Here is a 12,394-nt window from a genome sequence, read left to right as displayed (position 1 = left end):
AGTTACAGTACGCAAGCCAAGCGTTCACATATGCGTCCTTACAGTACATAAAATATATTTCTGAAACCGGAGCACCCAGAGGAAACCCACGCGAACGCAGGGAGAGCATGCAAACTCCACACAGAAACGCCAACTGACCCAGCCGAGGCTCGAACCAACGACCTTCTTGCTGTGAGGCGACAGCACTACTTACCGCGCCACTGCGTCGCCCCATCATTATTATTATTATTATTATTATTATTATTATTATTATTATTATTATTATTATTATTATTATTATTATTATTATTATTCGTTAATATTATTAATATTATTATTATTATTATTATTATTATTATTATTATTATTATTATTATTATTATTATTATTTAATATATTTATTATTATTATTATTATTATTATTATTATTATTATTATTATTATTATTAGTTAATATTATTATTATTATTATTATTATTATTACTATTATTATTATTACTATTACTATTATTATTATTATTATTATTATTATTATTATTATTATTATTATTATTATTATTATTATTGTTATTATTACTATTATTATTATTATTATTATTATTATTATTATTATTATTTAATATAATTAGTTATTATTATTATTATTGTTATTATTATTATTATTATTATTATTAGTTAATACAATTAGCTTTAATTTGTTTTGCTTGTATATTCATTTTTTTACTCTCAAATTGTGTGTAGCTATTGACTTCATTCACTCACTCGTTTTTCCATTCATTCAATTATTTGATTTTATTATTTCATAATTTATCACCACAACCAAATACCACAGTTTCACTTAAAAGTCTTTAATTATCTATTGAAGAAAAAATTTCTCCCACATCTTATATAGCCAGAGTGTGAACAAATAAACATCACATTTTCTCTTTTGGATGAACTATTTCATTAAAGCTTGTTACCATCTTGTCAATGCAAAAAAAACAGTTACAGTACGCAAGCCAAGCGTTCACATATGCGTCCTTACAGTACATAAAATATATTTCTGGCCTTATTTCAGAAAGCTCCCTGAGCTCGTTCGGCAGCTGAAACTCTGGAGATGTGTTCAGCTTACCATATGGTCAGAATTACCGTGAATGTCTATATTCATTAGTGTGTGTATCGCTGGAAGAGGAAAGCATCAGCATCACTCTGCAGTTAAGAGACCTCACCTCCCCACATGTTCTCATTGGCTGGAGCTCTGTTTACTCACAGTACCGCTCTCTCTGGCATCTAGACAGCTGTTTAGTGCAATGAGGTGTTAGCGTTGAAGAAATCATTCAAGACAAATGCTAATTCTTACATCTGTTTTTTTTTTCTTCCAGTGACGAAGACGGTGTGTGCGGAGCAGTGTGATGGCCGGTGTTTTGGGCCATACGTCAGTGACTGCTGCCATCCTGAATGTGCTGGAGGGTGTTCAGGACCAAAAAACACGGACTGTTTCGTATGTCTTCTGTATTCTTGTAACACACACAGACACACAAACTATTATAATAATATTAAGAGTATGTTAAGAGTTGCTGAATTTAGCCTATTAGCTCTGCTGTTAGTTGTATAGTCACAGACCACATGACTTCAGTTAGTTCTATATGGTGACCGCAGGACAAAAACTTTACTACCTGTGTCCTGGTATGTTTCCTTGACATAATAGTCGAATATTAACCCTCTGGGGTGTTTTGGGGGCCTGTAAACAGCAGATTGAGATTTCTTAGTCTGAGTCTGCTGGCAATTAAAAAAAATATAGATATTTTTAGATATTGCATCACAATTAGGAAGGTTTTTTTTTTTTTGCTTATTACTTATTAGTCCATTTTTTTAATTTATATGTATTTATTTGTTTTTGTAGTTTGTTTTTTGCTTTACTAACTTAGGATCATGTTTACCAGCAAAAGAGTGAATGACATAATGATCAAAAAATACATAATAAACCAATAAAGTCCAAGGAAGTGAGATCAATTGCTGTTTTTTTTTTTTTGCAATAATGATATTGGGCTTAGCATAAATGAGTACACCCCTCACAGATCTCTCTTCTAAATTAATATTTTCTATAAGATACTTTACAGTAATGTATTTGTGCATATGCAAAAGATTAGTCCGTACCAAAGCCACAACTGGAAAAAGAAAAAAAAAAAAACATCAGTGTAAAACTTCAGATCAAAGTCCGCAAACTAGTACATCCAAATTAATATGTTGGTGGAAAATATTAAATAAATCCTTAGTAAAAAGAAATGTAAATATACAATATAAAGATATATAAGAATAAATATTTTTTAAATATATAAAATTTAGATAAAATTTTACAATAACTTGTTGAATTTAAATGTATTATCTTTCTATTCTCTATTCCACTGACCAAACACTTGTTTTAACTCTTTAACTGCCTGCTCTACTAAATAGTTGACCATATTTTGACTGTTTTAAATATAGACTGTTAAAGTCATTCAAAGAATGACTGTTTTAAAAAATGGTTTACACACACAGCATTGTTTGCACTACTACACTTGATTTTGGTTTTGTTGTAAAAAAAAAAAAAAAAAAAACATGTTAAATGAGAATCTGAAATATTTTATTGCATACTTCAAAAAATAAAGATGATTTAGTATTCAAAAATATATATTAATAAATATATTATATATATATATATATATATATATATATATATATATATATATATATATATATATATAATTTTTTTTTTTATATATATATATATTTTTTTATATAAATTGGTCTTACACGTTTTTCTTGTTGGGGCAGTTAAAGGGTAAAGGAATAAAACATTTTATTTTTTATTTTTTTTTCAAATGCACCAAAAATGATTGTCTATATTCACTAAGAAATGACAAAAAGTGTATGTATTAATTTATTCATTTGTACCAAAGATTTCAGGCTTTTCTCCCTTTGTCCATTTCATTTTTTTAAACTGTTTATTTATTTATTTATTTATTTATTTATTTATTTATTTATTTAATGTAACTATTTATCTAAAGATTTTTTATTAATTATTTATTTATTTATTTATAACTTTATTTATTTAATTTATTTAATTGTTTATTTTATTTATTTATATTTATTTTTTCATCCATCCATCCATCCATCTAATTTATTTATTTATTTATTTATTTATTTATTTATTTATTTATTTATTTATTTATTTATTATTTTATTTATTTATTTTTTCAGCTAAAGGTTTTTACAGAGGGAATTTAGGGTCTTTTTATTTATATTGTAAACACAGACTCACCATCACCTCTACATCATCCCTCAAGTAGTTTTACACACCTACACACACATACACACAACTCACTTACAAATGTATCACTATGTAATAACCTTTTCCCTCTTAATACACACAGGCACACACATTCTGTCAGTCACACGTGGCACTATCAGCCATCCCATAAACTCTGATTGTAAAAACTGTTTTGCTCACAACAGCAGAACCATTTCGGCTCCCTATACCTTATCTGCCAGTTTTTGTTCGCCCGTGATATTCACTTCTGCAAAAGAGATCCATGTTGCCTACAGATGACTCGCTTTTGACCAGGAATCTCCCTATAGGAAACAGTCTTTGCACCGGAGATACCATTAAAATCTCATTTCCCCCCACAATGCCTTGCTGTGAATGAGAGCAGGGGCCACTTTTGTTAGGTGATGCCTGGACAGATCCCGACTGCCTCCTCGATCCTCCAGGCCTTGGAAAAAGAGATTTATCGCACCTCTACGCTATTTTTTTAATTAGTTATCCTCAGCTGTAATCACTGATATTGTACTTCTCAATTGTTCCCTTTTAATTGAAAACGCACATTCGTGGTATGCATTGGGATTTGGATCAATGCCTTCAATTTTTTTTTTTACATCTCAGCAGCTCTACAGAAAACGATTCTCACGTGTTTCTGAAGTCAGATTAATAACACCAACAGCTCTGTTCTTATCACTCATAAGGATCATATTAGTTAATGCTAGTTTATATAGCTTTTATTATCTTTTTTTTTGGTTGAAGCTGATTGGGTGAGCAATTTTTTTCAGTTATTTTATTGCATAATGTTCTAAAATGAGACTCGTTGTCAGCTGTTTTATTGTGTCAGTGTCAGTTTGAGCTTTTAAATAAGTGTTTTATATTTAAACTTGATTAATTTCATTCAATTTCATTACACTTGATCCATTTTATAGTCTCTATATCAGAGGTAGCCACAGCGGAATGAACCGCGTACTATTCCAGCATATGTTTTATGCAGGGGATGCCCTTCTAGCTGCAACCCATACACACTCATTCAGACACACGCTCATGCACTCAAGATCAATTTAGTTTCTTCAATTCACCTATACCGCATGTTTTTGGACTGTGGGGGAAACCAGAGCACCACACGAACATGGAGAACATGCGAATTCCACACGGAAATGCCAACTGGCCCAGCTGGGACTACAACTAGCAGCCTTCTTGCTGGGAGGCGACAGTGCTAACCACTGAGCCACCGTGCCACCCACTTGATCAATTTGTGTCAGTAAATTTCAGCCACACTGCATACTTTTTCAAATGTTTTCTTTTAACTGCACTGAGCAAATAAATGTGAAGTTCATCATTACTCACATAAAACAAACTTATTCATATATGTATGTGTATTGTGTAAGGATTTTGATACATAATTTAGTTTTTTTGCTAGCTATTTACAGATTTTTTTGAATCATGGTGTGATAAAGATACCCAATAATTGCCTCACAGCAAGAAGGTCGCTGGTTTGAGCCTCGGCTGGGTCAGTTGGCGTTTCTGTGTGGAGTTTGCATGTTCTCCCTGCATTCGCATGGGTTTCCTCCGGGTGCTCCGGTTTCCCCCACAGTCCAAAGACATGCGGTACAGGTGAATTGGGTAAGCTAAATTATCCGTAGTGTATGAGTGTGTATGGATGTTTCCCATTGATGGGTTGCAGCTGGAAGGGTAGCCGCTGCGTAAAAACATGTGCTGGATAAGTTGGCGGTTCATTCCGCTGTGGCGGCCCCAGATTAATAAAGGGACTAAGCCGAAAAGAAAATGAATGAATTTAAAATAAATAAATTATTTATTTTGAATAAATAAACAACAAAAAATAAATGATTAATTTAAAATAAACAAACAAGCAAACAAACAATCAAAAATAAATAAATAAATAAATAAATATGTAAATAAATAAATAATTAATTAATTTCAAATATAAAAATAAATAAATAAACAACTAAATAAATAAATGATTAATTTTCTAACAAATAAATAAAATAAATAAATAAACAACTAAATAAATAAAAAATAAAAAGAAACAACTAAATAAATAGATAAATAAATAAATAACCTTACCTCATCTGATGTTCAGATGGTTTGTTTGTTTGTTTGTTTGTTTGTTTGTTTGTTTGTTTGTTTGTTTGTTTGTTTGTTTGTTTGTTTGTTTGTTTGTTTGTTTGTTTGTTTGTTTGTGCTGGAAATGTACATATGTTCATGTACAAATGTACAAATGTTCATATTTAATGAAAAATATATGATAATTTCATTTATCATGGAGGTATCTAACTGAATGCATCACTTGCATATTACATAACATTTCAGAAAATGTAATACAAAAAAATGTTGGAACTGGATCTGGAGTGTTCTTCTCTATTAGTATAGCTGATTAACCACAAAAATTATTTATATTAATTTCACATAAATTATATTTTTTCAAAGTCTACCCCAACCCTAAACTCAACCGTCACAGTCATGCAAAAACAGATCTGGATCTGGAGTCTTCTCTATTAGTATAGCTGATTAACCATGTGGCTTGATGATAACAGCCAGAAGGCACCTATTGGCCCATATCAATCAGCTGATAACCACTGATAATGCTCATTCAATCGTGTTTTAACAGGTGTATCATTATAGGTCATAAATAGTATCAAAAAATGAAGCAAGAATAATGTAGATATAAAAGAACATATAGATGGACAGAAAAAAAATAATATAACAAAACCAATCAGTGGTGGGGAATAGGGCAGTTGATCAAAAATAACATTAATATATTGGTAAACGTAGTGGTTAGAATAACAACAATAATTGTAATGATAGCAATAATAACATAAATGGAACATATAATAGATAGATAGAATAATATAATAGAACAAAACCTGTGGGGGACACTCATTTGAAACTCTTAATGTAATCACTCAGCTTGGGAAATATGATAGCTATTAGTATTTTTTATTACCCTGTTCACCTGCAGAGTCTTGCCTTAATTAACCTTGTTTTCCTTATGCCTAGGCTTGCACAAACTTCAACGACAGCGGTGCGTGTGTGACCCAATGCCCACGGCCCTTCGTCTACAACCCCACCACGTTCCAGCTGGAGCACAATCCATGGGCCAAATACACATACGGAGCGTTCTGCGTCAAAAAGTGCCCACGTAAGTCAGACTGAAAGAATGAATACAAACACGGAGATGCTTACACACAGTCTTTCACTCACATAAACGGATATCAGGTGCCATGGTGAGGTGCATGTTTTAGATTGAATGCAAATGAGGCGGATCGGCTGCACCTGAGTCCTCGCGCTCCGCTGAGCCCCTGTGTGGAGCCATTCACACTCTCAGACCCACGAGTGCTAAATCACACTCACATTCACGACCTCTGCTTCTCTCTTGACTTGAGGGAGCAAGAGGAAGGAAGGAAGGAGATGCCAATCATCCAAGAACTTTGAGGACAACACATACAGTTGAAGTCAAAATTATTAGCCCTCCTGCAATTTTTTTCCTTTTCAAATATTTTCCAAATCACGTTTAACAGAGCAACTAATTTTTCACAGTATTTCAGATAATATTTTTTCTTCTGGAGAAAGTCTTGTTTTATTTCGACAGGAATAAAAGCAGTTTTACATTTTTTTTAAACCATTTTAAGGTTAAAATTATTAATTTTGATTGATTTTGAAAATTATTTTTTGATTGTCTACAGAACAAACCATAGTTATACAATAACTTGCCCAATTACCCAAATTTAAATAGTTACCCTAATTAACCTTGTTAAGCCTTAAAATTGCACTTTAAAGGGCCATGAAACCCTCCTCTTTTGGTTCAGGTCTATCAAAAATTGCTTCATAATGGGCGTGGAGCGCTGAGAGCTGGGCGTGGCCGGCAGAGCATAGGGAGAAAGAGGGGAGTGAACAACTGTTGTCAGTTGGCTCACAAAATGAGACACAAACCATGAGGAGATGATTTTATAGTTTACAAAGTTAAAATGCAAAGAAATAAACAGTAGTTTAATGCCCTGCTACATGTTATTCGTAATTTCGTATACACAAAACCACAATTTGTTATATCATTATAAAGATAACCATGTAAACATTATAAATGAGGAGAGCTTTTCTCCTCCTGAATCCCCAAGTCTGAATGCAGACACAGTGGAAAGCAGTGCAGCAGGTCTCTTTCCCCGTCTATTCCAATTTTAAACATAGGCGAACACAGCAGCACGGATATAGGGGATGTGTCTGAATAGTAACAAACTCAACTGATAAAAGTCTTCTATTCTCCAATACTCGTATAGCTCTCCCAACAAAAATGTTTGCTGCAAACCAACAGCTTTGCTATATCGGTCCTGACAGCATCGTGGGGAAACAAATGCAACAAACCTCGTGAATCATGGAAACAAACACATAACATTACGACCCTTCATGAACGGCTAAATACTGCTTGCCGTACACGGACGTGGTCTCACCCAGTCATTGGATCTCATAGGATGCAAAAGATATCTCATAGTAGAAGAAAACTCAGCTATGAATAATAAGGAGAAAGTAATGCGTCATCGCTCAACTATCTAATTCGTGATACGTCACCGATTTTGATCCCACCCCAAAAATGATTTTAAACCCGGAAGATGTAATTAGCAGACAAAAGCTCAAATGTATCCAGTTTTCACCACAATTATAGCTGACAGATGCTAATGTTGTCTTAATTAATGCTCAACACACACACAAATCTGTTAAAATCTCAAAAAAACACTTAAACCTTAAAGCTAAATGCAAGTATTTAGAAAAATATCTAGTAAAATGTAATGTTCTGTCATCATGACGAATATAAAGGAAATCAATTTTTAGAAATTAGTTATTAAAATTTCCGTTAAAAAATAAACAAGGGGCTAATAATTCAGGAGGGCTAACAATTCTGACTTCAACTGTACACTTAATACACAAATACACTTCATTAAACTTGTACACATAGAAATCACATTTTTGAAAAGGACACTATATATTCAATTCACCTTTATTTGTATAGCGCTTTTACAATGTAGATTGTGTCAAAGCAGCTTCACATAAAAGATCATAGTAAAGTAAAATAGTGTAGTTCAGTTTTTAAAGTTTAAGTTAAGTTCAGTTTAGCTCAGTTCAGTGTTGTTTAATAATCACTACTGAGAATCCAAACACTGAAGAGGTTCATCGATGCGCAGCTGTACAGATCCTGAACCATGCAAGCTAGTGACGGCAGCTGCGAGGAAAAAACTGTACCAATTGGCGAAAGTGAAGACAAAAAACCTTAAGAGAACCAGGCTCAGATGGGTATGACCATTTCTCCACTGGCCAAACGTCTTGTGCAGAGCTGCAGTCTAAGCACCAGTTATTTATATACTGCAGTTATTTATATACTAAATAACTACAGGTTAACTATGTTTATATATAATGTCCACCCTATACACAACTCCTTAACTTTTTAACCTGATTTTCATTGTAATGCTACAATATGCACCTTTTGTAAAGCTGCTAAGTATGAAATTTAATTGAGATAAGGAAGGAAGGAAGGAAGGAAGAAAGGAAATAAATAAATAAATAAATAAATAAATAAATAAATAAATAAATAAATAAATAAATAAATAAAAGAATACTTGAAAAGTTGAAAGAGTACACCAGGGGTCTTCGGCAGGGAATCTGTGTACTGCAGGAGGTCCCACCAATTATTGTTTGATTTCAAAATAATTATTGTGAAATATTCAAATATGTGTTAAAAACTGCAGTAAGCATCGTGTTCTGTTGAGAATTGTTATTTTGAATTCTCAGAGAGCAGTAATTTGTGTAAAAAAATATATATATTTACATTTATATTTATATATATATTTAAAATATATTTATTATATTTATAATAGTGTATATATGTATATCACTTTTTATATATATACACACACACATATATATATATATATATATATATATATATATATATATATATATATATATATATATATATATATATATATAGTCAGTTAAATGTCTGTTGAAGGAGCAGTATCAACAGATATTATGCGGACAGTCTACTAATAATGGTCAATCACAATAAAGTGTTACCAAAGTTATTTATTTGTTTATTTGACCCCAGATAAAGCTCAATTTAAAAAAAATAATAATAATAATAATAATACAAATAAAAATAAATGTTTATTAATGCTTCTAAAGTACATATTCTGCGTGTTTCTATTCTACATCCATTATTCTTCATAATATTTAAATCTAACTTCTACCTTAATAACAATGAATATGCAGCACATTAGGAGTTTTTTTAATTTAAAAGTCATAATTAATGCTTTATTTTATCGCAGTCAATCGATATACTCAAAACTATACACAAATATTTTTGTAAATAAAACTTTTATTTTGGATCGTTTGACAGCCCTAGTTTATTTATATCAGGAGTTGTACCTTAAAATAACAGACCATAATAATGAGTAGTTCTTGTGAACCAAATTAGCATATTATAATGCTTTCTGAAGGACTATTAAACATAAGCAATGCTTTTCATTTTAAAATGTATCTCAGTAGAAAACAGTTATTTTTTGGTATATTGCTGTTGTTACTGTATTCGAATGAACATAAATGGTTAAATTGAGGTGTTTTTTCTTTTTGTTTAAGTAAAGAATAAAATAACAAAAAATGTGTAGGTTAGTTACAGTAGGAGTTAACTTCAGTCACAGCTAAAAGTCTTATTATCATATTCTTATTAAAATATTTAAACTAAAACCACAATGTTATGAAAAAGATATGTAATGTTGGTTTTAATTAGTATGGTGAATACTATGCCAGCACCGTAACAAATATGCAAATATACTGTAAAAGCATGCACACTATGAAACACTCTGTGAATAGACCTGATAGTGTAGTTATGAAGATATGAGTCTCATTTATTTTTCATTGAAATTATAAATGTGCGTGAGTGAGTGAGAGAGAAAGAGAGAGTACAGAAAGAGAAAGTAACTGTGAAAGAATGAAAGAGCGCTGTGATAACAGTGATGATAGGTGAGCGAGTGCCATTATTCCCCCTTACTGGACCACCACAGCTGCAGAATGAAGGGTTTGCACAGCGGCAGACGCCCCACTCCAAATCTCAGTCCACGATCAATGTTATTGTACAGTACTCCAAGATCCGTCCCGTGACCCTGACTGCCCTCCAAAGCCACATAGAGCCACTTTTTTCAATGGGACAGCAGTGAAATGCTTAATTTATTTATCCTGTCAAATGAGGGTTGTGCTATTGACCAAGGGTTATTTATTTTTTCTGGTATAATGTTAAAACTAGTGTCAATTAATCTGGGTATCACATGCACTCTTAAAATTAAAGGTTGTTTATTAGCTTCGATGGTTACATGGATACAACTTTTAACATCTATAGAACCTTTTCATTCCACAAAATGTTCTTTACAGTACAAACGTGTTTCATGCTTTGAAGAAAAAAAAGTTTCTTTGAAGAACTTTTCACAAGGTTTTTTATTTATTAAGTTTTTGGGGATAAAGAACATTCTTCTAACATCACTGTAAAAAAATTACAGAGTAAAAGAAAAATAGTATACCTGTTGCTTTTAAAGTAATTAGTTGACTATTTAAAAACCTATTGACTTAAAATTAAGTGATGTTTTGTAAACAAATTTCGGGAGGAGCACGCGCAGAAGTTTCAGTATCAAGTAGGTCATTGACAATTATTCTATTATCCAATCAGTTCTTGACCAAACCCCTATATATACCAAAGCTGTCTTACCTGCAGCATCTCACGACTTTAACATCCCTCTACCACCCCAACACCTCACCTCTTATGCATTACAATCCCGGAGGAAGCGTTCTAGGGCCGGGCTAGATACTTCGCTCGAATCCCAATTCCTCTCGGTTTCCTGATAAGGGGAATAACTCGAGTTGGGGTGTCTCCCCGAGCTCAGAGCCCTCTCCCCGGACAGCACGCCAAATATGCTTTATTCTGAAACTATTGCAAGTGTGAACTCGTGAAATGAACAAAGTATGTTCATAAATGTGAAAATGAAGTCAATTTCACAGTTCCAAGTGGGTTTACTCATGTTTTTTTTTTTTTTTCAACTTTTTAAACAATATGTAGTCAAAGAATCAAAATTATCCCATAATTTACTCAGACTCAGACCATTCTTGATGTATATGACTATCAGACGAACACAGTTGGAGTAGTTTAAAATTTTATCCTGGCTCCTCCATGCTGTATAATGGTATTGGATAATGCCTTTTATTTAGAATTTTCCAAGAACAGATAAATATATCATCAAACAAACCTGTAACCTGCCAGGGGGTGAATGCATGTCTTACGAAGCAGATCAATGCTTTTTTTTTGTTAAAGAAATATTTCTAATTTTGAAATAAGAAACTCCTATCACTAACTTTCAGTGCACTGCGAATGCATGTTATGCGCAACTGATGTATGTGACGCATGATGTAAGTGGCAATTGTAATAATTATGTAGTGTACAATGCTATACAGTAACGCAAAACAAACTCGTTTTCTTATTTATTGTCATCTTCTGTGGTAAACAAACTGTGATAAGTGGTTCCCGCAAGACACGTCTTTTCTATAAAGATTCCGTAAAGAGATGTGTCTTACGCTATGTGTCATGTTGTAATGTCAGTCACGCAAAACATGCATTCGACTGCTACTGGAATTTAAAAATGAGTTCAAGAGTGCACACTTAGCTGATGATTGATTACAAAGCTTGTTTGGCATGCTGTCCTGGGAGAGAGCCCTAAGCTCATAAGATCCTCGACCACGGGGCTCCCTACCGTTTGCAAGGCGAGAGGGGAGTTTGAGCTCAGGTAGATCTCGAGAACTCCCCTGCTGTAGTAGCTAATGAACAGATAGTGATTGCTTTTAAGAGATAGCTACTTATTAGGTGCATGTCTTTGGTGCTGATTTGGATTAGTCAATTAACTTAAGTTGCATATTTTTGGACGGTGGGAGGACACCGGGGAAGCCAGGGGAAATCCTTGTGAGCACGGGGAGAACGAGTAAACTCAACACAGAAACGTTAGCTGGCTTGGTAAGGACTAGAACCAGAGACGTTCTTGCTGTGAGGCAACAGCGCTAACCACTGGGCCACCATCTAGGAAAGGGGGAGGA

General features: G+C 32.8%; 1 protein-coding gene across 1 annotated transcript in view; it reads left to right on the top strand.

Annotated features, from left to right (window-relative positions):
• LOC130235225 (receptor tyrosine-protein kinase erbB-4-like) overlaps nucleotides 1-12,394 on the top strand; it is a 614,645-nt gene that overhangs the window by 429,706 nt on the left and 172,545 nt on the right. Inside the window, exons 6-7 of the mRNA XM_056465705.1 lie at nucleotides 1,341-1,459; nucleotides 6,278-6,419. Coding sequence (XP_056321680.1) covers nucleotides 1,341-1,459; nucleotides 6,278-6,419 — 261 coding nt within the window. The remainder of the gene's footprint in view (nucleotides 1-1,340; nucleotides 1,460-6,277; nucleotides 6,420-12,394) is intronic.

Source organism: Danio aesculapii, chromosome 9 (genome assembly GCF_903798145.1).
Source record: "Danio aesculapii chromosome 9, fDanAes4.1, whole genome shotgun sequence".
NCBI classification, from domain to species: Eukaryota; Metazoa; Chordata; class Actinopteri; order Cypriniformes; family Danionidae; genus Danio; species Danio aesculapii.
The sequence above is the reverse complement of the archived record's forward strand: the minus strand, read 5'-3'. Positions and strand labels throughout refer to the sequence as shown.